General features: G+C 47.6%; 1 protein-coding gene across 6 annotated transcripts in view; it reads right to left on the reverse strand.

Annotated features, from left to right (window-relative positions):
• Positions 1-757: 757 nt before the first annotated feature.
• Positions 758-27540, reverse strand: part of ARHGEF18 (Rho/Rac guanine nucleotide exchange factor 18) — a 76855-nt gene continuing 50072 nt past the window's right edge. For all 6 annotated transcript variants that reach the window (XM_043964860.1, XM_043964861.1, XM_043964864.1 and 3 more), the window contains 16 exons: positions 24305-24555; positions 23591-23716; positions 22218-22335; positions 21599-21847; positions 20601-20677; positions 15851-16029; positions 14457-14548; positions 12906-13097; positions 12015-12152; positions 11044-11168; positions 10340-10396; positions 8544-8591; positions 7943-8410; positions 6716-7040; positions 5185-5307; positions 758-5074 (listed from right to left, as the gene is read on the reverse strand). In XM_043964860.1, coding sequence (XP_043820795.1) covers positions 4911-5074; positions 5185-5307; positions 6716-7040; positions 7943-8410; positions 8544-8591; positions 10340-10396; positions 11044-11168; positions 12015-12152; positions 12906-13097; positions 14457-14548; positions 15851-16029; positions 20601-20677; positions 21599-21847; positions 22218-22335; positions 23591-23716; positions 24305-24555 — 2732 coding nt within the window. In that variant the 3' untranslated portion in view covers positions 758-4910. The remainder of the gene's footprint in view (positions 5075-5184; positions 5308-6715; positions 7041-7942; positions 8411-8543; positions 8592-10339; positions 10397-11043; positions 11169-12014; positions 12153-12905; positions 13098-14456; positions 14549-15850; positions 16030-20600; positions 20678-21598; positions 21848-22217; positions 22336-23590; positions 23717-24304; positions 24556-27540) is intronic.

The raw sequence follows: 27540 nt of genomic DNA on the forward strand, positions 1-27540 counted from the left end.
AGAGGCTTGTAGGGCACTGCACTGGACAGATGGAGCCTCTTGGAAGGGGGGAGTCCCCAACACTCAAGTCCATGGGTCAACTGAAGGGTCCAAGTATATCATTCAAAGGTTCCTGTGTGTGTTGGATTGTGAACACCCAATAGAAGCTGCTCAGTAAAGATATTTAGATGACAAGTGTAAAGAAATACAACTTTGATAGACTTAAGAATTCTGATCAAGACAATGACCAACTGTGTTTGCAGAGAATTGATGGAGCCTGCTGCCCATCTCCTGACACAGGTGATGAGCACATACCATACAGAAAGGGGCCCAAGGTGGGCTTCTGTTTTAAGTGCTTGTTATGTTTTTTCCTCCCCTTGGGGTATGTGCATGTGAGAGAAAAGGCTTTTTGTTAATTAAAAAAGAAAAAATGTAAAAATGTAAATTTAAAACCAACAAAAAAAAAGTTGAAGATGAAAGACTTGCAACATTCCAGCTTTATCATTACTACCTTTGTGTTTATATTGGCCAAAAATGCATCCCATCCCATCTCATCTACCATCAAGTTGCGGGGGAGAGGGGGAGAGAAAGCAGGAGGGGGGAGCCACTACACAACATGGGAGTGTACTGTCAGCTCTGCACCCAGCTAAGTCCAGCTTAGATGCCACAGGACAAACTGCCCCTCACAGCAAAGCTGGTCTTTCAGGGCCACAGGAAACTGATGCTCAGACACATTTCAATTAGAGACACGAGGCTTATTTTAGTAATTTTTTATTGCTAGAAATCAGTACTTGGGTTCCAAGGCTGTTCTGAAATCGTGCAGTCAAGAGCCAGCACAATCATTGAAAAAAAAAAAAAAAGAAAAAAAGAACAACCAAACAAACCAAAGAGGTGAACTAATATCACAGGACAATTAACGAAGTGCACGAGTCAATTTTACAAATAAAATTAGATACTAACAAGAAGTGACAGGGATCCTACTGGCAGGGGGAATAACTATTTACAACATTGCCATTCTAGCAGAACGGATGAACCTCTCCAATGCTGGGGAAGGAGACGATCCCTTCCCACATCATGTGGTGGGACTGAAATCCCCTAGACCCCCTAGCATGATAATTCACTAGATCACAAAGTCACTGGACCGGACCTAAGACTAAACAGCATCAAACTCTATCACAGCTCCGCAAAGAACTATCACGCGAGCACAGCAACAGAATTACAGAGGAGAAGTCTTCCTTCCAAGATCAAATTCAAAGTAAAACTTTGCTAAAGTGCTCAAATACTTCTGCACAAAAATATAAAACACTGATTATAAACATGGCACAGATGAAATTTGATGTGTAGAACAGAGATTTCAAAGGGCAATGAGAACTGATGGAAAGGGGTTTGAACTCTGCCCACTGAGCGGGACCGAGACCATAACAGGAACTGAAATTACCGATGCCTCATGACTGTACAATCCTTTCTTCAAGCAGGGGCTGGGGAAGAGTGGGTCAAGACGAGACCCAAAAGTGTTAAGAACTCATTTCCTAGGCAGACAGCAAAACAATGCTCCTCCTGCCAGAAAGGAGGTTTCCCTTACTTGAGTGACTGAGAAAGACGGCTTCTGCTTTTGGTCCCTTCAAGTTCATGTGGAAAAGGTTTCAGCAAAATCAGGCACACTTGCCTGCTCTGGCCTCCCAGGGGAAATGCAGGGTTTGCTCTGGGAACACCTCCTAAGACAATGTAGCAAAAACACAGGAGCCATCAATCTTTTTTTTTTCTTTTCTTTTTTTTGGGGGGGTGGGGTGGGGGGGGAGAAGAGACATGGCCACAGAACAATGAGGGGAATGTGCAGAAAAAAGGCCTCTGATTCCAGGGCCATGGTGATGGGCACTGTCCAGAGCGCGGTGCGGGATTTTCTATTTAAGACAATCTATCTCAGGACTAGCTCCTTTTCCTCTTACCAAGAGCTTGGGTTCACCTGTTCTCTGGCCAGCTCTTTCGCCACCTTCCAGGGTTGTTGGGTGTGTAGCCAATGGTGGACAGACAACTTGATCTGGTAACATCAATGTAAGATTCCCAAAGGCCTCAACATGAACATGACCTGAAGCTAAACGTAGGTTTCTGACCCCAGGCCACAACAAGAAAGCCAACTGGCCATGCCCCAACTTGGCAAGCCGGTAGAGGCCCCATGCCCGTTTCTGGGCTAGGCCCTAGAGAGGCCAGATCAGGCTGCCCTTGAAGGAGTCCCCTGGTGGCATTTTACAGAATGCCAGGCAAGAGGGACGGGGGCTCACTGCTTGTCACTGTCATTGTCTTACCTGCCTGGCTTTGCAACAACTGAACTTGTGCATCTCATTCATTTGATCGAAAGGAATGGAAAGATTTCTTTCAGGCTTCATTGACAAATACATTTTGGAACCCATGTGTATGTGTTTGGGGTTAGGTTTCCTGATGAATGTGTGTTAACAATAATGAGGAAATGGGAGGTTCCGTGTCCTTCATGTGGCACCCAAGCGGCCTGCAGGCTTCACGGACATACCTCTTCACTTGCTACAAGCACAATTCCGCCTCAGATGGCTCAAGCAGCATCTTGGCTGACCATTACAACGATTAAACTCTTTAGCTGTCCTTAAATTGCAAGCCTAGGGAAAACTACTCAGGGTCCTGGCCTGGGTATGATGGGCTATAGTCCAGCCTTCCCAAACCCCATCATCAGCAAGTCCCATATCACAACCCTCAGAACACGCATCTGCAAGGCCAGAGTTTGGGCCAAAGCTGGCACACGGTTATGGATGTAAGCAGACAGAAATGAGGTCTGCCCCCCCCATATTAGGACTTTAAGGGTATTTTTTTCTAAATGTCCACAAGAATCATAGGCAAATAGTTTCATTTCTGTGACACTGGGTTGTGTGACAGATTTAGTCAGTGAAGCTGGGTTCAAATCTAGACTCTGCTTACTCCCAGTGCTGGCCTGAGTTTCCTTGTTGGTGAAATCACTGGGCTAGATGATTTACTTCTCTGGTCCCTTCTAGTTCTAAGATTATGAAATGACTAGCCTCATACTGAGGGGAGGAAAAGGGGAACTTTCACATCAACAAAGGTTTACTGTCAATGACTTCTAATGGAATGTTTTGTGCTAGCCATTACCCTGGTTTTTTCTGGGACCTAACTAATGCAGATGATTCTACAGGAAATGGCAAATAATTTACCATCTTCTTTCCTCATTACTGAACAGACAGATGAGAGAGATGTGCTTCATTCCAAATGTATTGGTCACACATTACTACCTGAACCAATACACTTGGCTCCTTACCAATGAAAATTGGCACAAATTGTTTCTTTGCTCACTGCCACCTGGATCAGTTGTTACTAACTAAACACTCAATTTGTGTGACAATATTCCAAGATTACTACTTTTAAAGAAATGCTTTTGTGCCCATTTCAGACCCAGACTGGGTCATTCTGTGAGGCCGATCAGCCTGGTGTATAACCTGCACACTCTGCTTTTCCAGGGGCAATGGGGACGAGTGGGGTGCACAAAGAAAGGCTGTTGTAGCTAAGAAGCAGCTTCATGGTCTGGGAGCAAAATGATAAGACTTTACTAAAGGCTCTGTGCAAGCCTTGGGCCTGCAGCTTCTGTGGGTCCATGTACAGCACCACGCTCTAACTGCCTCTGGTAAACCCAAGAGTACTTATGTGCTTTGGAGAAACGTTTCCCCTAGAGCGGGTCCATGATAACCAGGAGAGCTGAGACACCCCACCCCGCCCACCACTGGGCCTAGGCACCGAATCATGCACCAAGCTGCCCTACACACGCCCTGCTCTTGAAGGGTCAACCTCATTTTCTTCACCAATTTCAGAATGAGGAAATTCCAAGGTAATCATACAATTTGCCAATGAAAACTCCACATTCCCTTCGTTGCCGATGTCGCTGCCATCCAGCCAGGTGCTCGTCTGTGGAGACGCCAGCACCTCAACATCGTGCCTGGGTGAGAACAGATGCCTCTGTGTGCAGGGCATCCACCCTAACAATCAAGACAGGGGACTATAGAAGAAGGTAACCCATTGCACTCTCAAGCTGGCGAAGATTTTTTTAATTGAGCATCTTCCTTAATGATCAGGAGAATATCCCAATCTTAGGTTCACTATGAACCAACATATGGTTTGCTTTGGGAATTTGTCCCACCCCCAGCAAAGCCTCAGAAGTGGAGACGAGCTTATGGCATCTCCAGGAAAGCCTGGAGGACAGGACTGACTGACTGCCAAACTGCACCAACCAAGAAGGCGGCTGGCTAGGATCACCTCCCCCAGAATGGATACGCTCCCTAGGGTGGCCGCTGGAGCCTTGAAGCCAAGGCCCCAGTACACTCCTGTATTCTAGGCACACCTGCTGGCTCCTGCATAGGGCCCAGACTCCCATGACCCTAGGATGGGTGGCTTGCTGGCCTGTCACCTGACTGCTTTCTGAAATTGCATTGATTGACCACAGCCCTGTAAAAACAGATTTCAAACAGATTTCTCTCTTACCCAATGTGACCTTACAATTTAGAGTAGCTTCTTAGTTCATTTATGGTTCAACTTCCAATTTAAACTTTTTTCTAAAAAGATTAGAAACTTAAGCCAAGAATCATTGCAAATTCAGCAGAAAGAGCATAATATGGTGGATGGCAACATATCAGTAGATTTGGAATTGATATCCCCAGGCCATGTTCAAGTCCATAGTGGTTATGCCCAAAAAAAGAAGAACAGATGCCAACGTTGTCCCCGTGAGCCGTGGGGCTTCCCAGGTAGACACTGACTATGCCAGGAGACCTGGCTCCATCTGAAGCGGATGCCGCTATGGAGGAGATGGGAGATGCCGGCCAGTACTTGGGTCTGTTCCCCTGGGGTCTCCATGGAGCACTTCTCCAAGAGAAGGCACCAGGTGCAGCCTGTGCTATAACAATTCAGAAAAAGATAACGTCTTCCTTGTTGCCATCATCGTCAGAGGAGAGCCTCGTGGGCAGGTGGCCTGGCGGTGAGAGCCTGGGGGCACTGCTGGGCCTGAACATGTTTCCTGGGCTGAGAGGGGAGATCTCTGAGGGCTGCGCGTCTGTGGGGATACACGACTCTGAAAAAGACAGGAGCCAGGCCATGCCACATCAACAGTCCCATCCTGTTCTAGCAGATTCCCCCCACGACATCACCGGCCCCATAGCCCCTCCCTGCCCAAGGCCTTACCCTGCTGCACAATGACATTCTGGCTCGTCAGGATGGGACTCAGGGACCGGCGGGGTTTTATAGTGTTTTCTTCTTTGCTCATAAGTTTGCTGAGCATCAGCTGCTGTTTTAGGTCAAAGGAGGCTGAAAAAAAGAAGGGCATCCAGCAACTCTCCATGAAGTCGTTCAGATCGTCTCCACCCACCCCAAGTCTAGGGATCTAGAAAGGGCAGACGGTTTCTGGGAAGGAACCCTTTAGACAACAATGGAAAACAATGGAGATTCTCGGGGCAGCTAGGTGGCACAGTGGATAAAGCACCAGCCCTGGATTCAGGAGGACCTGAGTTCAAGTCTGTCCTCAGACACTTGACACTAGCTGTGTGACCCTGGGCAAGTCACTTAACCCTCACTGCCTCACAAAAACAAAAATAATCAATGGGGGTTCTCGTTCCCTCCATCTGTTTGTACATATATGCCCGCCTTTCAGGGCATTCACCACAGATGGTGCACCACCACCAGGCCAAGGCAAGAGTCACTTAGCCATCTCTGAAGCCTATCTGCAATCTAAGTCTCCAGCTCTGAATCGCATGCAATTAAGACAAAGAAGAGCGCACCAAGACTCCTGGCCCATCACTAACCACTGAAGAGTTTTGTGCTGGAACAGATCCAGGGGCTCTTTTATCCTTTACACACCTGTCCTCACTCTCTTTTTCACAAACGGTAGTAACTGTATGAGGAACAATCTCCTTTTCTTAGGAATTGGGGAGCGTGATGCATGAGTAAGAAGCCAAAGAGCCAGGGGTTCCTCCTCAGTGCCTCATCTCTCAGCTTCTGTACTGTGTATGGGATGCAGAGCTAGCTGGCTTCTGATTCCAGGGAAATTAAGGACAGCCTGAAGCTCACCCTGCTTCTTCCTTTTTCCTGTGAGCACAGTCTTCTGTTCTTTGCCATAACTAATGCTCGGGTCTGCCTAACCACAATTACTGAGGGCCAGACCGCAGCCCATGAGCTGCGCCATCCATCTGGTGCACGGCTAAAAAGGATCTTTTAGAAGATGCTTTCAGACTTGTGGCTTTAGTGCTGTCTCTGACTGGCAGAGGGCACAGCCTTCAGCCCTCTCCTCAGCGGCAAATCTATCTCCCGCTTCTATTTTTGGTGCTGGCCTCCAGCATGGCCCCCACCCTGAGACTGAGGTTCACGCCCACTCTTACAACTCTTCAACCTCTTCTTTAGAGACCAAGATAGAAATAAATAAAGGGGATGTCTGTAAATGGGTGGCTTGGGGGGTGGGGAGACACAGGACTAGGTTAAATTGGCTCCATTTTCTCTTTCAAAGAATGGGCCTGTTTCAGTTTGTCACTGAGCCAGACTCCCGATTAACTGTATTCACAACAGTACTGCCCTGGGAAAGTGGCCAGTGAGCCTCGTCCCAGGGCTCTGAGGTCCCATGTGGGAGGGGGGCCAGGGGCACCGGTCATCGGCTGGGGGGGTGTTCTGCTCTGCAAACCCTGAGAGCACCGAGAGGAGAGGGGGCAGCAATGGAGACACTGACCGGAGCTGTCAGACCTCTGGGAAGCTTTGCCTTTTCCTCCCTTCTCCTTGCTCCCCTTGGTGAGCACGGCCAGTTTGGTGGGGATCTGCTGCTGGACGGCTGCTTGCTTCTGGATCTGGTTGGTGGCGCTCAGCAGCTGGATGGGCACGTCGGTCTTCACTGGGCGGCCCTCTGCAGTCGTGCTGTCCCGACGAGCCACCTCTGGGCGCTCTGGGTACTCTGAGCCGGACAGCAGGGTACTGGTCCTGCCTAAGGACTTGGCCAGCAGCATGGCCCCTTCGAGGCCTTCGCCATTGAAACTAGAGGAGCTGCTTAGGGCGTGGCCCTAGAAGAGAAAACGGGAGGTTCAGCTTGACTTGGCTCACTCAGTTAGTGCCGTTCCTGCTCCAGCCCCAGCATTGAGAGCCCGCCCGCACGCACTTCCCCGATGATTCCTGCAGCACTTCCTAGCAGCAGGCCTCGATCAGTGTCTACATCCATTCCTCCGTAGTCCAGATTCCAGGCCTCGCTCCCTTCAGTGTCCTCTAGTCTAAGCATTCAAATGTTTTGGAGAAGTGACTATTCAATTAGGGTTCTTGGGGACATTCGGGCTATAACCTGGTTTACTTATATAACTGTCTTATTGCTTGAAAGGTAACCCAATTACAACCCACGTTTCCTGGCTCCACTTAGAGCAGACTAACCTTATTTCCTTTTGCCATGGTCACTTAACTGATAAGGCAAGGGAATGTTGGGGCTACCGTCTGACTAGATAGTTAGCAGAACAGATGATGATAGAAGCAGATGGATTTAGAACTGGTTGACTGGCTGTGTGTGTGGCCCAAGGATCTATGCTATTTAAGATTTTTATCAACCACTGGAAGTCACACCAGACACGCCCATGACAAAAAAGCTGGGAGGAGGAGTGGCTAACACACTGGATGACAGGGTAAGGCTTGAAAACTACTACCCTCAATCAAGAGCTCAATGACTCACCATTGTGAAATGGCAATCAAAAAAGCTCATGCTACAGTCTCTCCATCCTGAAATTGTGCAATTGGCCTTTTAAAAATGTACATATAAGATGACTTTGCAGTCATCCCTCTGGGATCTCCCAATAGACTGGGTTTAATGGCTTCCCCTTATCAAACTAGCTCCATTGCCAAAACCTGTAATTCTTGTTTCTGATGAGAAAAGGCTTTGGCCAAAGGCAGAGCCAAGCCCTCCAGAAGAACCCTGCTGCCTCACCTCAAGCCCGTCGGGAGGTACCGGGCCAGACATCGTGTTCTGTTTCTTCAGTTTTTTGAGCAATTCGATCCGCTCCTTCTCCCTCTCTACGGCTCGCTGGGATTCACGCAGCCTCTCCAGGTCGTGCTGATAGGCCTCGCGCTGGCGGTCCAGTTCCTCTTTGTCCTGGGTCAGCCGCTCACGGAGCTGCCGAGACTCGTTCTCGCGCTCCTGCAGCCGGGCCTCCGTGTACTCCAGCTCTTTCTGCTGCCGGTCTCGCTCACGCTCCCAGCGCTGCTGTTCCTGCTTGAGCTGGTTCTGGAGCTTCTGCACGTTGGCCAGCTCCTCTCTCTGCTTCTCAAAGTTCCGCTGCTTCTCTTGTTCTAACAGGAAGTTTCCGCGTGTTGATTGCAGTTTATACTGCTTTTCTCGCTCCAGGATCAAGGCCCGCTGCATTTCAATGTAGCTGTCCTGCTGGGCCACCACTGCCTGAAAGACCACAAGGCATCGTCAGGGAGAGTCAGGAGCACGGGGCCTCTGTTAAATGAGGCAGGGCGTCTGGCACCATTCAATAAGAGGAAGAGGAAAAACTCTACAAGTTACAGAAATGTCCATGTTTTACCTGGAGGTTGAGAAGCAGCTGTGACAGTGTCTGTATTCTCTGTACAAGCTGAGGAGAAGAGGGAAGAAAAAAAAGTTTTAAAGAAAACATCACTGGCTTGACTCTGTACTTAAGTGGGGGAGGGGAAACAACAGTGACTGGGTGCTAAGTGCTAGTTGCTGGGGATAAAGCTCCTTATGGGGCTCAGAGATGAGCGGAGGGACAGCGAGATGGTGAGGACACTGCTGACCAGAGGAAAGAGGGGCAGCTGACTTGGGCTTTGAAGGAAAGATGGGCATTCAACAGGAGAAGGAAGAGGCTGAGCATCCCAGGTTCAAGGACCTGGGAGAGGAAAATGTGTTTTTAGCGGAGACTCGAGTCCACATTTGGTGGGAAGTAGAGTGTAAGGACAAGAGTATACTAGCTAAAGGGTGAGTGCCACACTGTGGACAGTCTTACTATTGGGCAAAGGGGCTGGAGCCGAGTACAGCTGGAGTCAGAGCTAGGAGATCGGGGCGTAAGGAGATTCTTCTGGCACATGGAAAAAGGATGGAGTGGAGCCCACATGAAGGGAGATGGGAGCAGCAGCTTGGGTGGGTGGTAACAAGGACTTGTACTAACTAGGGTGGCGGCAGAGGAAGCACAGAGAAGGGATGATTCAGGACATGCCGTGAGATGGGAATGGCGGGTCTTCGTAAGTGACGAGATACCAGAGGCAAAGATGACTATAAAATGGAAACTGGGTGAACAGGCATACCAAACAGAAACAGGGACAGCAGGAGGGATGAGGTTAAGTTTGGTTTAGGACATACTGCTGGAGAGATTTTGTAAGCAGTTTTTAAACCTCTTAAAAAAATTTTTTTTAATTTTAATTTTTGTGGGGTAAGGGTTAAGTGACTTGCCCAGGGTCACACAGCTAGTAAGTGTCAAGTATCTGAGGCCGGACTTGAACTCAGGTCCTCTTGAATCCAGGACTGGTGCTTTATCCACTGTACCACCTGGCTGTCCCCCCTCCCTTACATTTTAAAAGAAAGACAGACCAAAGCCTTATAACAAACAAACAGTGAAACAAGGGGCAGTCTAAGATAGCACAGTGCAAGAGTGCTGGGCCTGGAGTTAGAAAGATTCAGTATCCTAAATTCAAACCTGGCCTCAGACACTTACTAGCTGTGTGAGACCCTGGGCAAGTCACTTAACCCTGTCTGCCTCCATTTCCTCATTTGTAAAATGAGCTGAAGAAAGAAACAGCAAATCACTCTAGTATCTCTGCCAAGAAAACCCCAGATGGGGTCACAAAGAGTCGGACACAACTGAAAAATGAGTGAACAACATAGTGAAGGAAAACTCACACAGTGGCTGTGTCCAAAATGCTTGTCTCACTCTGCACCTCTCAAAAGAGAGGTCAGAAACCATGGGAGGGGAGTATAAAGAAAGCAAAGAGGGTCAAGCACAGGTTTGTGTGCGAATACCTTTTTCGGCAGCTCAGAAAAAGAGACCAGGATCCAAGGAACCCTGACCAAAAAGGAGCCACGTGGGGAAGGAGAAAAGAAAAAAACCTGCAGAAAAGCCAAGGAGGCTATAAAGATGAACGTCCCCATGCTTTGTCAATGAGGTGGCAGTGACCTCTGGGACAGCAGCTTCACCAGGACTGGAGACTGACCACAAGGGCCAAGGAGAGCCCGGGGAGTGAAGAAGCAGCTGCAGAATCGGGAAAGCGCTCAGACCAGCCCTTGCAGAGGCACGGGGGTAAATTCCGGGCCGAGCCGCACCTAACACGCCAAGACTGAGAAAGTAAAGATGACTGGCAGGGTGAGTACCTCAGGTTCCATCATGCCTGGCGCACCATTATTCCAGTCCACTCGGGTGGCCTCAGTCTGCAAGGAGAAGCACAGAGGGATATGATCACATCGTTGATAATAAAATAACATCATTCGTGGTACGTAATTAGATTTCACACAGCTAATGATATCACATAACTTTAAGTGTATAATGAAGAAGCACGGGGTAAGAAGTCCTAGACTGGATGGCCACTGCCAAGGAACGGGAGCCCAAGGTCACTAGCTCGAGCCCAAGGTCACAAGGCTCATCACCGCTGGCCACAAGGTTGGACACTGAGGGAGGGCCCTGAGCAGACTAACTTCTCTCCCTCAATGGACTTCTCTCCTACCCATCAAATTTGCTCCATCCCAATGACTCCAACTCCCTCTCCACCCTCCACTCCCCCATGCCCCACTCTTCCTAACGTGCTTTCTCTAGTGTCTGCTCCACAGGTAAGAAGCTTGCTTCCATCTTAAAGCTTTCCTTTCTCACTCTCTCCATCAATGGCACTCACAGAGACCTGGCTCCCTCCCAATGACACCGTGTCAACCCCGGCTGCTCTCTCCACAACTCGTTGTACTTTCACTCCCACTGATGGCACGTGCTGGTCTTGGGGGTGGGGAGGAGTTTGAATACCCTTTGCTCCCTATACCATGCTGTTGGATTCAATTTCAAAATAGAATTAAAAGGAAGAAAAACATACTGTCTGCGATCCTTCTTCAAAATCTGCCAAAAGGTCTCCAGGCTGTGAGTCTGAGCTAGTCACAGGATTTCTCCGGTCTTTAAACGAGGCATCACTATTGCTGGCCTTTTTCTTAAAACTAGCATCTTAAAAACAGACCCAAAAAAAGTTTTAAGTCAGTCTCATTAGGATGTCACCCAGACCCAAGTTAGCTTTGGCCCCAGAAAGACTAGCATTTGGAATCAGAAACAAATGTGCCAATTATCAGAGCAAGCCTCAAATTCCAAAATCAGTGACTAAGCAGGACTGCAAAAACCAAGAGGGCGGGTTTCGCTTTCACTTCTGAGTTGCCACTGGTTACGTTCACAGGGGACAGAGGCTGAAGCGTCTGTGACTCAAGGCAACAGCACTAACACTAAGGGGAGCCCTAGAGAAGCCAACCTGAGATGGATCCGAGTGTCCTTTTACAAACAGCAACGGGGACGTCTACAGGAAAAGCCATGTTGAAAGGGCTTTCCAGGGTCTACATAGTGGCAGAGCTTTGCCTGATCTGTAGTGTTTCCAAGGTAGCTACGGAACATCATACTCAGAGAGCTCGGGGAATACCAGGAGAACATAGTAGACTAAAAGATAAAACTGATGTCTCCTGGGCTACCCACATGTCCCAAGACAAACTGGGCTAGGAAGCATTACATTCAAGTAGGGCTTTCAAGGGCAGATACTATTTGCAGGGGACACATTTTAAAAATCAAATAGATGGGGGGGGGGGGGAGGAGAGAGAGAGAGATATGCTAGGTGGCGCAGTGGATAGAGCACCGGCCCTGGATTCAGGAGGACCTGAGTTCAAATCCAGCCCCAGACACTTGACACTTACTAGCTGTGTGACCCTAAGCAAGCCACTTACAAAAAAAAATCAAATAGTAAGGATGAGGAGTACATTTTATCATTTGAAAAGACAGAAAATCCTCCCTCCCTCTGTCTAAGCTGCTTACTTTTATTGGAGTTTGTATTGCTGTCATAGCCTCCAAAGGTCTCCGCTCTCCTGGGTAATAAGGAGTCATCCCCACCATCTTCACTTCTACAGCCAGCACTGCCCAGCTGTTTGTGGATCAGGTTCTGGATATTCTCAACTAGAGAAAGGATGAGAGCACACAGAATTATTGCGGCCACATGATACGGCAGCCAGTCAGCCACCAGGAAGGAAACAGAGAACATCACCCTCCTCTGACACAGGGTGTCTGATGGAAGCCATCCTGGGGACTGCTGCCAGAAGAAACAAGAAGCCCACTTCTAAAAAAGAAGTCCGAGACACTGTGGCTCTAATTTGTTTCCCTTTGAAGATGACCACTAAGGCCCATGTGCCGAGCTGTGTTTACAGTAGTGTTGACAGATTCATACTAAACAAAGACACGCTCTCTTGCCCGACCCTTGAGAGTACACACAGGCAAAGTGGCAGGCAGGCCAAGGGACAAAACAGAACAGTTCATAATGAAATCTGATCCAGGGAGATGTCATTAACACCGTGTCAATCAGTCTTATACCTGGTCTATCTGTGCCAGAAAGTGACATTTCCTGAAATGTGAATTCAGAACAACCAAGGACAGTCAGCATCTTTGCCCATTAACACACGCAGGAAAGCACAGGCAAGTGCCCTTATCACTTATCACTCTTGCCACTGAGCTCTAGTCCTGGGCTAGCTCCCTTGCCAAAGGACAGATCAGGGGGGCTTCCTCCACTCCTTAACTCAGATAAAGTAAGGGGTGTGTCCGTTTTTCTCTCTCTGTCTCTTTCTTTCCCCCATTCTTGGTTGAGCACTGTGTCCTATAACTGAGGTCATCACGTATGCCCCTGGCCAACACTGGGAAGGATCTTCTGCTACCTACTTTCAGATATGGCCGACTTCAGAATCATCTCGCCTTGCAGGTTCTCTGAGGGTTCCCCTCCTCGGAAAAAGAACCTGGACCGGGAGCTGGGAGGAAGGTCTTCAAAGCTGTTAATCTCAGACATTTCCAAATAAATCTGTTGTTTCTCGCTGAGACTTTGCGCAATCAGGTCATCTTTCCTGCTTAAACGCTCTAAAAAAGGGAGTCAAGGTAAAGGAATGTCAATCTCTTCCATATTAATTTATGACTCATACAACAGAAACCTCTCAGCATTGCTGGTGTTCAAGTCACCTGGGCTAGACTGGGTTTTCCTGACAAGGGAATGTTTCAGAGACAATCATAAGACTGGGCTAGAATACCTTAGTTAGCTTTTTAAAAAAAGCATCACTTCTTTTAAAAACTTCTGGATGCTCCAAAAGTCTAGCTCATGCCCAGTTCTATTAACCGAGCCACGATAGGCCAGTCAGAGACTCTGAACGGAAAGGCTGAAGGCCCGAGGAGCCAACTTGTGACTTAGTTCAGTGAGAACCACTCACATGCATGTGGCTTACTGGACCAGCTCCTCACAACAGCCTTGCCAGGTATTATGAGGCCCGTTTCAGAGTTGAAGTAACTGAAATATCTGAGGCTGGATTTAAACCCAGACCTCCTGACTCCCAGCTTGGTACACTATCTATCGACTTCTGCTACACAATGCTGCCTCCCTAACGGGCAAAGGGTCCTTAATGAAGGCAAAAATGTCAAGAATCCCTTCTAATGACAAGGCTTATTTCCGGCAGGCTGAATCAGCAGCACTGTCCGAGCAACGAGGCATTCAGGAGCCAAGGGACGAGGGGTCAGCCCCCACGTGGGATGCCCTCCTACACATGCCACGCCTGAACTTCATGTGCTCTGCCAACTGGTCCCCGGGATGACCCCGTCCTGGCGCACAGACCACAGCTCTTCCTCCCTGCTCAGCGGGGCCCTTCCCCTTAGAGCAGGGACTGCTCCCCTGGCCGACTGCGGAGGACACCCAGCTCGAGAGGCCCCTCTATTTGGTGCTACGAAGTAATGAATGCCAGCCCAGCTCTGCTACTGGCTGACCTCCATCCCTCCCTTCTGACCGGGGCCTCTCTAACCCTCCCCAACAAGCTGCCTGCAGAGGATCTTGGGAGAAGACAAGTTTCCCTTTTCTCCCCTCACAAGCTGCTGGCAACTCTGGAGAGCGCTGGATGGGGAATCAAAGGATCCGGGCTCCAGCGGAGCTCTGTCACCGACTACCGTGTGACCCAGAGCAGGTCACTTCACTTCTCTACGACTCAGTTTCCTCATCTATAGATGACTCCTAAGGTCTCTTCTAGTTCTAAATCCACGAGCCAATGACTGATTCACCAATGACTTTTTGAGAGCTTAGGTCAAGGGTAAAACAAGGCGATGCCTGGGACTACCAGCCTGGGTGCTCCCCCTGCCCCCGCACCAGCGGCTGTCTCAGGACATGGGTGAGAACACCGCCACCCCCTCAGGTGCAGGGGTTCAGACTCTCCTAGAAGAATCTACTCCCAGCCTCTTTACCTTGGAATTCTTTCAATTTTATAGCTCGGGCCTCAGCCATTTTTCTGTCTTCATCGGCCTCACTGAACGGCTCTTCCTCCCCATCAGGGCAACTGAGGGAAGAAGAGAGGGACACTGCTGTGACCTGACTTTGAGCTCTGCTCTGGAGCACAGGGACACTGCTCTTCTGAGCCATCTAACAGTGAGAGGTGCTAAGAACTTTTTTTAATGGAGTGAAACCTGCCCATCACCAGCTTAGACAAAAAGGAAAGAGTCAGAGGAAACAAGCGAGCAGATACCTGCGGAGGCCGCTATCTGCACAGAGCATGGGAGTTAAAAAGGAAGGCGCAGACACAACCTTCCACACCAGAGAGCTCACAACTTAAGAGGGGGCAAGCAGAAACAGGGCCAACATTTATTAGAAGTCTCTGTGGCAGGGGGCAGCTGGGTGGTGCAGTAGATAAAGCACTGATTCTGGATTCAGGAAGAACTGAGTTCAAATCTGACCTCAGACACTTGACACTTACTAGCTGTGTGACCCTGGGCAAGTCACTTAACCTTCATTGCCCCATAAAAACCAAAAATATATATATAAAAAAAGAAGTCTCTGTGGTAGGTGCTATCGACACAGCCTCAACCATATGTGATATTGATGGACTGCTGGAGGCTGGATAAGATGAGCCGAGGAAGCCTTCCTAGAAGTGGGGAGTTTCCATCAGAATTTGGCAGAGAGGAAAGGAAAAGCATCCCAGAAAGTGGGAGTCTCGCAGGACTCAAGAGAGGTTTTTATGGGGGCACAAAGGTCTGCCCACCCAGAGCTATCAAGGGCCCCTGAGTAGAAGGGATAGGAGTATAGTGGGGAAAAGCAACAAGGCAAGGAAGGGGACTGATGAGTTCAGAGGGAGAAATCCAGTTTGCAAACAACTTGCTGCTGTCATGAAGAGCACTCCATCTGGAATATAGAAGTTTGGAATCCACCAGGGGCCTATGCCTTTTATGTAGGTAAAACCAGCTATGACCACACAGAGATTCTTTGCTACACCTGTCAGGCCCTACGATCTGGCTGGAGACACAGGGAGCCTTTTCAGCATCTCAAAGGCCAAGCTACTGTCTCACACAGACTACTCTTCTCAAGCTGAGATAACAGAATAAACCTCCCCCGGCCCCCAGCTCAGCCCAGCCTCCTCACAGAGGTAGACTCTTCTATAGAAGAGAGGAAGAGGCAAAGGACCTTGTCTTCTGACTGCCTTACAGAACCCACATCAGCCGTTTAGCTTCTTATTAAACAATCTCTATGTGGGGCGACTAAGAGCTAAGAGACAGGGGACTTTCTTTTGGCCAGAAGGTAAACTATTCACTCTGATGGGACCAAATGCACCTATGGGACAGAAAACCCTTCCAAAATCTTGAATTACCTTTCCACAGCTCTGCGGATCTGGGCCATCCATGAATTTCTCTCTTCTTTGGAGCAGGTGTAAATTTCATACATTTCTGGTCCTTTCAGGGAAGCACTGATCAGAAACATTGCTTTTTCCTCATTCGCTACCTCCCTTACAATTAGCTTTTGTAATGAAATAACAGGTGGCTTTGAGTCCTGAAAAACAAAACCAGATTTATTTATTTATTTTGGGGGGGGGGGTGTTTTTTGCCCACTCCTCACACAACAGAGTATTCCTTCTCCTTAGCAGCAGTCTATTTAAAGGGGGGAAGAATGTACCCCTGTTTTATTTTCAACCTAAGAAACCTAATAATACATAGAAAAAAATATGTTGCCAGCAGGCCCAGCACAGAAAAGGTAATGGCAGAGCAACAAATGTTTTTAACGGGGACATGGCTATTTTCACTGGCTGATACCCAAGAAGTATTTAAAACTTCTGGGAAACAAAGAGGATGCACTTCGCGGTTTTAAATGATTTGCATTTGGCCAAGAGGAGACTTGAGCTGCCTTCTGTGTCCTTGCTCCTTCACAGCTGATCTTCTGGGGAAAGTCTTCTTTTTGGAAGCACATCCAGAACAGAAGCTCATCCTCAGGGCCCTCCCATCAGGCAGCTGTACTCCCAACTCCCCTGAACCTCACCACCATATCCAACAGCCTTGTTCAATCCCCCAACTACTCTGAAGCGTTGGATTCAATTCAATTCATCAAATGTTTACTAAGTTTAATAAGCTGAACATTTACATCAATACCTACTTGTTACTTTGTGCAAGGCACAAGGAAAAGCAGGAATGCTCTTAGCTCCTCACTCCCACTGACAGACCCCAGCCCACCCTCTGCTGACATTAAACAGCCACCTCTCCTGAGAGTCACTCCCTCTGTCTCTGTCCCCCTCTTAGATCCTTGCAGCAGTGCCTTACCAAGCTCCGGTGTATTCTCCTTTTCTTAGGAGTTCAGCATCTGGCTCCCAGTCTTCCCCTTCTTTCCACCCCAACTTTTGCTCTCACACTCATGGACTTCAATAATATCCCTACTGATAATCCCTATAAAAAGCCTCGCCTCCACTCCTATTCCTTCTGACCTGCAGCCTTATTCCATCTCAGCCACCCATAAAGATGGTAACCTGTCAGTTCTTGCCCATCATCCCTGTGACTTACATAATCTGGAAGGCTGAAATTCTCCTCCCTGATTGGAGTCTCTTCTGCTCCCTTCCTTGGCCTCCCTGCACTTAAAGCATGTCTAATGTGGCTTCCAGTTCAACTCCACACTAGCCTTTCCTCTCAAAACCTTTGCTTGCTTGTGTCCTGATGCCACTTAGAACTTGCCACTATGGTGACTGGGTCCACCACAGATGTGTTATCTATTCTCAACCAGGCCTCACTGCCGTAGGGCAATTTGACAGTTTTTGTTCTCTCTGGTAAACTTTTTTTTTTGTTTGTTTTTTTGCGGGGCAATGGGGGTTAAGTGACTTGCCCAGGGTCACACAGCTAGTAAGTGTTAAGTGTCTGAGGCCGGATTTGAACTCAGGTACTCCTGAATCCAGGGCCGGTGCTTTAACCACTGTGCCATCTAGCTGCCCCTCTGGTAAACTTTTAATAAAAAAATATACAAAATGCCAACCTGCTTAACTGAGTCCTCCACAATATAGATAACTGACAAACACCTAGAAAGTCATGCACACTTGCCCAGTCCTTCACTCCCTCCTGTCTCGCATCCCACAAGCCCTCGCCTGTGGGAGTCCAGACTATTGCCTTTCCAGGCTCCCTTCCTATGACTTCCCTTCTCCCACTAGAGACAAACTGGTGGCTGGCTCTCAAACTCCTCCATGTTCCAGTTCAAGAGTTCCTCCCCCAGACCCCCCCAGATCTTCCTGCCTTCTCTCTCCTGCAAATACCCCTAGAGAACAAATTCCAGGAGCTCAGAGATGGTTGCATTTTTCTTGGTATCCCCAGCAATCTAGGAAATGCGTGGCTTGCCCAAAGGAGGCATTTAATGAATGGTTGTGAAATTGAATTTCTTGCAGGCATCACAAACTTGACCTCAATGGAGAAGCAGTATAATGTAAAGTCAAGAGTTTAGAGCAGGGGGCAGCTAGGTGGTGCAATGGATAGAGCACTGGTCCTTGATTCAGGAGGACCTGAGTTCAAATCCGGCCTCAAGACACTTAACACTTACTAGCTGTGTGACCCTGGGCAAGTCACTTAACCCCAATTGCCTCACTAAAAACAACAACAACAACAACAAAAAACTGAAATGTGGTTAAACCCAAGATTAAAGCCTAAAGTGAGAAAGTGTCTGAAAGAGCCAGGATGACCTGGGACACCAGGGGGTCCCAGGTAAAAAGTTGCCCCCACCCGCAAAGGAGAGTAGTGGCCGGGAGCATGAGGAGGTCGTGTGCCTTTCCCAGGGTGCCTCAGGCAGTACTGGCCACGAGACTATCTCTCTGTCCTCTACCCTGGTGGGGCTTCTCCACTGGAAGAATCACTTTAGATAACTATGAATGAAAACAGAAACAGGGTGGTGTGGGGACCATAGAGTTAGACCCCAGCCTATCTCTGAGAAAGGTCAGGGTACCAGTTTAATCAGAAAAACCAAACCGCAGCTATACCTGCTGCCCTGCAGTGCCCCCCACCCCAGGCATCTGCACGGCAAACAGTCAGGCCTTTCAGTGCCCACTGACCCAACCCGACCTTTACCAGCTCAGACCAGAAATGAAGCTGGGCCTTGACCTTGGAGGTCCGGTTACTTTAGTAGGTGTGCTACAGGAACCACATCTGGACTTGGGGCTTACTGGATCCACGTGAAGAAGGCTCTTACGACCTTCTAGCATCCAGCTGGTGCTTGGTTACCATGGTCACGGATTAAAGGAAGAATGGCTCATACTGTTTTCCAGGGGGAAAGAGTGGCTCTAATCGCCCTCCCCACAGGCCCAACTTCACATGCTGCTAACAAGAGCTCTTAGAGCAGGACTGCAGCACCAACATCTGACAGCCGTGTGTGTGCTCTGCATGCTCCAGAGGAAATAGAAAAGTGCGACAAATAAAGATGCTGCACAAGGAAGGGCTGATGCCTTCTGTCACCACAAACCTGCCCACATTTTAAAAGTACCTCAACTCCTCCACTCCATTTTCAGGTTTTTCCTACAGATTAAGATTAGTTAGACTTTGCTGTTTGTCTCATTTGCTGAGTGAAGTTTTAAAAAATGCACTTCAAAAGCAAATGCAGGGGGCAGCTAGGTGGCACAGTGGATAAAGCACTGGCTCTGGATTCAGGAGTACCTGAGTTCAAATCCGACCTCAGACGCTTGACACTTACTAGCTGTGTGACCCTGGGCAAGTCACTTAACCCCCATTGCCCTGCCAAAAAAAAAAAAAAAGCAAATGCACAGGAGTGCAGCTTTCTCAACATGTGTGTGCTCCTCCATAATACCACACTAACCAGTTCAGCTTCAATCTCATCCATCAGCACTGGTGGGAAATGGGCCGAGGCTGAGGGAAATACCATGTGTAGGCAAGAAGCCCCCTTCCTAACTTCACCAGCAAAGATCTCTGCTTTAGAGACAGCCCTTCCTGAATACAGATCAGAGCAGCTTTACCAGACTAAGCCAGGCAAGCCCCAGAGATTCGCAGACAAAAGATGCCCATCAATAACCGGCAGGCTCCCATTCCCTCTCTTGGAGCAACTGGTGAGCCCGGGCAAACATGGCAAGCACAGCAGGCTGCAACAAAGTCGTGCCTTGCCACAACAGCCCTCCCGAGTGCCCAGCGGCTGAGAGTCTGGCCGCCTGCTCAGCTTTTCTTTGCACAAACTTAGCGGGCCAGAGTTTGTCCAGGTGACCCAACACTAACCTTTCTTCCCAATCCTGTTCCTTCCACCCCTCTCAGGACTTGCTGCTCTGGGCACCACTGACTGGGGTGCTCCTGTGGCTGAGGGCTGACTGGCCTTTGCTATTCCCCTCTTGGATATTTCTACCTTCCCTCTCCTTTCTCAAACGTATCCTTTGAAAAAGGTTCAGAGGATCACATCATGCCGGTGGTGCAGATCGAGAACAGGAGGATGTGGGATTCCAAGCCCACCCTCAGGTTTGCTGTTACACTAGAGAATCAAACAAAGCTGGAAAGGTCTCCTCCAGAAGAGAGAAGGCAGCTTAGAGCTGTAAGGAACAATCTGAGGCCAGGAGACTCCACAGTCTGTGGAGCCAACCCTTCTCTCTGTGCATCCCAGCACAGCTGCCTTCAGGAGTTACCAAACACAGGCCACCCTGGCCAGCATTCTCCAGTGACCCACGATGGGAGTGCCTGGCCAGCTTCCTTCCAGAGGAGTGCCCCTTTGGGCATCAGTGAGGCGGCATGGCTGACATTTCAGCTTTCGGTGGGACCCTGAGTGTGTCACTCAGAGACAGGACTGAGAAAAGACCCCAAGAGTCCAGTGGGCTTTGTTTGCCCCTCCTGGGAGGACAGGAAACTTCTGCCTGCACCCGTGTATCCATCATTTGATTGTCCTTCACCTCTTGACCAATCCACTGAAAAGCTCACTAAAGGGACTTCCCAATTTTCCATCGGTGGAGAAGGATGAGTATCAATGCCTTGACAGGCTTGTTCACAAACATCACAAGCTGGGCATCAGCACCGATAAAAATGAAGCAAACCCGGAGGGCCCTGACCTCAGGAATGTCATGAAGGGCTGGGCTACGTGTCAGTTACAGGGAGAAGAAAACACAAGGTACATACCACAGATGCAAAGACATACTTTTGGTCCTTTTCTTGTAGCAGCAAAAGCACATCAGTCAAGAGGACAGCAAGAACATCTATCAAGGAAACAGAACAAGAACATGAAATACTGAGAAGTGCAGGGAGTCAGAGGGCCTCAGGCCGCTTCTAGGGGGTAGCTGCCCCAGGCAAGTCACATCACCCCTCTGGGACTCAGTTTCCTCCTCTATAAAGCGGGGAAATAGAATGTGACGCTCTTTAGGGCCCGAGTCCCCTCAGACAGGCTCCTAAGTACAACGATACTGCTCTCTGCCATCTAAAAAGCCCCTTGGCGGGAGTGGAAGTTACTGGTCTTTCCTCATCTCTGAATTAGAGAAGATGAAGTGTGCTGTCTTCCCATTCTGACCTCAAGCAAACCCAGCAGTAAGCAAATGAACAAGCTGCCAAGTCCCTCTCTGGGGGCCTGTCTTGAAGGAAAGAAAAGGCCTACACCAATCCTAGACATGGAACACGGGGGCCCCTACATGCTTGTAGGAGATCTGACCAGGACAATTTCTGCACAGCATGTGATCCCTGTGGCTCAGCTACAGGAACACCAAGAATGCTGGGACAACCCACAGGCCTGCCGGGAAGATCTGAAGAAGTCTGGCCTTTTAAAGACACCCTGATCTTTCATGTGACATGGGTTCATGTTGATGTCCTTGATGGAAGAGAGCCCATGAAGCACTCACAAAGAGCTGAACACACCATAACTAGCTTAAATATTTTCCCAGTCAAACAAACCAGCCAATCAGGGGAAGAAATGATTCGTACACTTACTTTACTATCACACCTAGGAGCAATAGTGTTCTAAACTTGGCTTAAACAATTGACCTTCTAGTTGCCTTTCTTTGTACCCCAGTGCTTAGCCCGGTGCCCAGCACACAGCAAGCACTTAAATGCTTCCTGACTGAGCCCATTCTACACCAGGCACGTGGCTGGTCACGAATGTCTCAGGCAAACCAAAGTGAGAGGCTCACCTTTCAGCCGCCCTGAGGCAGTTTTCCAGCACAGCATCCCATCGAGATGGAGCTGCCTATGGAGCATGTCCTCCTTTCGGAAGGTGAGACCATTCTTGAGCTTGCCAGAAGACTTGAGCTCCATCCTGCTGACAATCTCTTTGAGACGCTGACCCTTCTCACGTTCATTCACTTTGGCATCTACTTGAGTGATGATGTCTTTTATGAGGCCGAGAGCTTGGTTCAGGTCTTCATAATCTTCAGTACCAGCTACCATGGACAGCAGAGTTAGTTCTTTTCATTTTTTTAAAAGCACAGCAAACACAAGAAATGATGGTCTCACCCCCAGCTGATCTGTCCAGTACAGCGAACCAAGGACCCCACCCCCCATCCAATTTAAGACTCTGGTAGAGCTCCCCAAAACAGAACTACAATTGCGCATCAAAATTAATGCAGCTAAAGTGACCTGAAAATACCCCTGCAGGGAGTTTGCCTAGTATACTATTCAAAGGCAAAAAGAGGATCAGATCTGCAGCATATGACAAAGAGAAGTATGTGGAACAAAAGGATAATGATCTACAGTCATTTATTTATCTATCAGCACTATGTTGCCCACAGAGAGGTTTGGAAAATCTACTACCTTCGGTATTCTGAATAATGCGCTCCACCAGCACAGGGTACTTGGTAATTCGCTGAGTAACGAGGAGAATACACTCCTGAACACCGAGGCGTCTGACGATGGAGAAGTTGCCGATTTTCTATGGAAAGAAAAAGCCAAAGCTTAGCCATGTTAACTTCCCCCCCTCACATGATTGATAATTATTGCATATGTGAGTCATTACATTTATTATTTTTAAAAATGTTATTTATTCTTTATCTTTTAATGTAATAAAAATTTTTCTTTATAGTTTTGGATTCCAATTTTTATCCCTCCTTCCTTCCCTCCCCTCCCCCTCCCCGGGAGGGCAAGCAATCAGATATAGGTTATACATGTTTGTCATTTTGTACAAGAAAACTTGATTCAAAGAAAAATGCTCCATCAATATCAGTTCTTTCTTTGGAGGTGGATAGTATGCTCCGTCATTGGTCCTTTGGGACTTTCTTGGATCACATATATTAACTCCTGACCAACCAAAATTCAGTCCTCTCCACAGACCAATGAACGTGGCGGTCTGCTTTCTATATCCCCATTTTCTAACTCGATACACCCAGTCTCCTGACATTCGTGTTATGGGTTATTAGGCTGCTTGGGCTTTGGGGAAAATGATTTTCTACTTGGAAGAATGGAGAGAAAAGGGGAGTGTGCATCTTCCAGAGAGGACAAGGGATCCTGCACCAGGCTGGGTAGGAAGCCGGCTCTCCCTTGTCGCTGGGAAGGAAGGAGAAACGAGTCTTGTTTGTCAGAGTGCACTGCCAATGATCATTTTATGCTTCTGAAGCTATGGAATTCTATGTTTAAAAACAAAAACAAAAACAAAACACTGGAAGGCCTCCAAACTCACTAATTCAGAAAATAACCGAGAATGTGACCTTGACCTGCTGGGTCTGGACAATAGCAGTGACAAAGCTGCATATTAGCATTTTTTCCTAGTTGGTTAGAGTATTTCTCTTGGATACTTTTCTGGTTCTCTAGCATGAAGTGGCACAGAGCACTGCTCATCAGATTGGGACATGCCCTCCAAGTGCCCTCTCCTTTTCCTTCCCATTCAGCTTAGTTCAGTTCAGCTCCTTCTAGACCAAACTAGATTGCTGTACAGCTAGGTGGCACAGTGGTTAAAGCACTGGCCCTGGATTCAGGAGAACCTGAGTTCAAATGTGGCCTCGGACATTTGACACTTACTACCTGTGTGACCCTGGGCAAATCACTTAACCTCAATTGCCTCACCAAAAAAAAAAAAAAAAGTACTCACAAACTACTTATGACTCTCCTGCTCATGAAGAAAAACATCAGGGGAACATAGGTAGGATACAAATTCTCAAAACTTATATCTGCAAAGTCTTACTTCTTTTTACCTTTATCATGTTTTGGAATTTTTTGTTCTGCTGCAGCAATTCCTTATAGTGACCGACAGCTTCATTGTGACCAGAACAAAAGACACCGTATTTTTCTTTCATTCTTTCTCCATTTTCACCTGAAAACTAATATTAAAGAGATGGAAAAGACATCAATGGAAGCCTGTTTGCACCTACCAGAGTCTACCTGAACTGAATACATTTCATTCAGCTTCAAACAGACTCTCTAATTTACTTACAATTACAGTTTCTCCTCTAAAAAGAAGAGAGAAACTCTGGAGGCATAGTGCTCAGCCTCACAACAGGGTAAAAAAAGAAGGACTTTAATAGGCTGCAGAAAGAAACAATAACTTGAAAACCTATAAGCCAGTGATAAAATATTTTTAAAATCCAGAAAATGTGAGAGAAGAGGAAAAAGAAACAAGGTCCGCTGTGATAAGCATTCTTCTTAAGAGTACAAAATAACATTTATCTTAGAAACTGGTTCAAGAAAGAACTCTGGGATCAGGAAGGGGATCTGCTACTCCCCTCAGGAATTTCTACTTGTCATTTTAGAAGTGACTCAAAGCATGTGTGCTGCCTAATACCCAAACAGCCCCCTAAAATGGGCATGCCACAGTTCTCTCTGGGCCTAGACCACAAAGCCACTGGACTGATCAAAGATACCGGAATGCCTATTTTACACTGATTTCCCACAATCACTCTGGTTCCCACCTGTTGTACCAAGAGGTCTCCAATCTTCTGAATCACATAATTCTGCTCACTCCCTTCTGCCAAGGATTCTCGGCGGCGCTCCTTCAAGCGGTGCAAGAACTGCCCATGCATCTCCAGCAAGTCATCCACGCACGGGAAGATGCGGCTGATGACTCTGCTACTGAACTGCATCTCTTCCTTCAGCGCTTTGGAATAGACTTTCAACATTATCTTCAGGGTTCGCACATGATGCACTTCAGTCTGCATTAATTCTGCAGGAGACACAAAAGGGCCAGCATCAGCATCGCCATTCTTCCCTTCACACACCTCAAGCCCTCATGCACGTGTCCCAGCTGACCTGCCACACCCTGAATTTAATCCCTCTACACTTCCACCTTTCAGAATCCTTCTTTCTTCAAGCTGCAGCTCCAGCATCACCTCCTTAAAGAAGATGACACACCCCAGCATTTAGTGTTTTTGTCCTCTTCAAATAACCTTTTTTTTTTTTTTTTGGTGAGGCAATTGGGGTTAAGTGACTTGCCCAGGGTCACACAGCTAGGAAGTGTTAAGTGTCTGAGGCTGGATTTGAACTCAGGTACTCCTGAATCCAGGGCCGGTGCTCTATCCACTGCGTCATCTAGCTGCCCCCCTCAAATAACCTTCTATTTACTCATCTGGATGGCTAGTCAGCACAGCAGATAGAGCAGGGGGCCTGGTGTCAACAAGACTCCTTTTCAAATCTGGCCCCAGACACTCACTAGCTGTATGACCCTGGGTAAGTCACTTCACCCTGTTAGGCTCAGTTCCTCATCTGTAAAATGAGCTGGATGAGGAAATGGCAAGCCATTCCAATATCTCTGCCAAGATATTTGTGACCAAAGGGGGTCACAAAGAGTTGGACACAAGTGAAATTAGTGAACAACAAAATTTCCTTATTTGTGTCCAGGCTATATCATTTCAACATAACATAAGCTCCTTGTGAGTGGGGAAATGTTTTCTTTTTGTTTTTCTATTTCCAGCTTAGTGCAGTGCCTTACATACAGCTGAGTGCTTAATAAATGTCTGCTCATGACTAATCACTAGTTAACACGGATCTGATTTCCTGGTTTTCAAAGAGTTTCAGATATAGAGGAATCACCTCAATGGATCTCAATAAGCCTGGGAAGGACGCCTGCCTAGGGTCATATAGTAAATGAACATTAAGTAAACATCACAGCAAATACTTATTTGCAGAGATTCCAGTAAAGCCACTAAACCAAAGTCTGAGTGAGGGGGCACTTGGTGTAGACAGAACCAGTAGAGGCAAGTGAAGCAGAGTGAGGGAGAGCAGGCTGTGAGTAGTGTGAGGTGGTAGAAAATAGATCTGGAGTCCAAAGACTTGGGTTCAAATCCTAGCTCTCCTAATTATCCCCTGCACGGCCCCAGACAAGAGATTTCACCTTCCAGGGCCTCACAGTCCTCATCTAGAAAAGGAGCAGGTGTTGGCCTGGATCGTCCTTCCAGTCCCTTTCAAACCTAACCCTACGACCTTACAACAAACAGACTGGTTTCTCTGCGTAGCTGGTATAATGCTCCTAGAGGCGATTTCAAAGGGGGGAGTTCTAAAAGTGTTTGGGGCAAGATGTCTTTGGCAAAATATGGCACCTACTTGGGCACTCAGTGCTTGACAGGTGGAAGTGGGGAGAGAAAGGAGAAGGGAGAGAAGGAAAAAAGACCCAGTCTCATGATTTTATAACTACTTCTATTCTCACCAAAGTCAGAAAGTGTGTTATGAAAGGGACAGTTTGTGAGCATTTGGAAAGGCAAGCAGTGACCAGTAAGAGCAGACATCAAACTAAATTTCTTTTTCCTTGTTTTTGGGACAGGGTGATGCCATCCAATGGATGGCAAGTTACCAGTATAATTAAGGGAATACGGAATCAAAGTGATTACCCCCACCCCAAAGGCTGGCAAGAGGCCTGAGGTCAGCACTCTTTGGAGCTGCCCTGGGCCCTATGCTTGTCCACCTTTTTAATCCATGAACTCAACATGTTCATCATACTTTTGAATAACACAGAGCTGGGAAGGAGAACTAACATGTTAACTAAAAATCTAGGTTCTAAAAGGTCTTATAAAAACTTTTAGCAGATGATCTGAATCTGCTACAAGGAAATTCAGTGGTGAAAAACGTAAAATCTGACACTGGTTTTTTGTTTTTCTTTTTTTTTTTTAAAAGACGAACAGCAGCATGTGAAGGACACCTGTATAAAGTGCAGGATGTGGAAAAGGAAAACACGTCCTAACACTCAGAGCTTTCACAAGCAGAATTCGGCACCTCAAAAGACGGAGTCCTGAGGCAGCTACGTGGAATAGTGGATAGAGCACCAGCCTTGGATTCAGGAGGACCTGAGTTCAGATCTGGCCTCAGACACTTAACACTTACTAGCTGTGTGACCCTGGGCAAGTCACTTAACACCAATTGCCACACCCACCCAACCACCCACCCCCATACACAGATACCCACACACAGAAGGAGTCCTGAATTACTAGAGGTCTTCAAAGAGCACTTGGGGACGTCATAAATGGGGGAAATCCTAGTTAGGTATGAGATGACCTGAGGTCTCCTCATGATATTAGATAGAATTCACTATCATTCCATTGCCCTGCTCAAGTCATTCATGATGTGCCTTAGAATACTACACACTGTTCAGGGGATAAGTCATACAGAGTTAATTCAATATGGCAGCTGTGACATTTTCTAAAAAAAAGTTGACTAGCTGGTCCTTGAACAAGCATACTTGTAAGATGCACCATTGTTTCTGTGGGAAAGTCTACCCTGACAGACAAAATTTCAACTTCAAGTATTTTCCCCTCAGGGATATTAGTGGTAATTGGTGCATGGATTGACTCCAAAAACAAATACAATATGGAGAAATGGACTGGAGTTGCTATGTTTTGTTTTGGGTTTTTGTGAGGCAATTGGGGTTAAGTGACTTGCCCAGGGTCACACAGCTAGTAAGTGTCAAGTGTCTGAGGCAGCATTTGAACTCAGGGACTCCTGAATCCAGGGCCAATGGTCTATCCACTGCACCACCTAGCTGCCCCTAGTTGCTATGTTTTTTAAAGTAACCCACTGAAAAAAGTTATACAACTAACTAGGTCATTCCATGACAATGACAGTAACAATGGTTTTACAACTGAGAAAAAGGGATTAAAAAACTTATTCTCAATCAACCACGTTTTTATTGAGTATGTTAGAGAAGCATAGAAGATAGGCA

Source organism: Dromiciops gliroides, chromosome 1 (assembly GCF_019393635.1).
Source record: "Dromiciops gliroides isolate mDroGli1 chromosome 1, mDroGli1.pri, whole genome shotgun sequence".
NCBI lineage: Eukaryota > Metazoa > Chordata > Mammalia > Microbiotheria > Microbiotheriidae > Dromiciops > Dromiciops gliroides.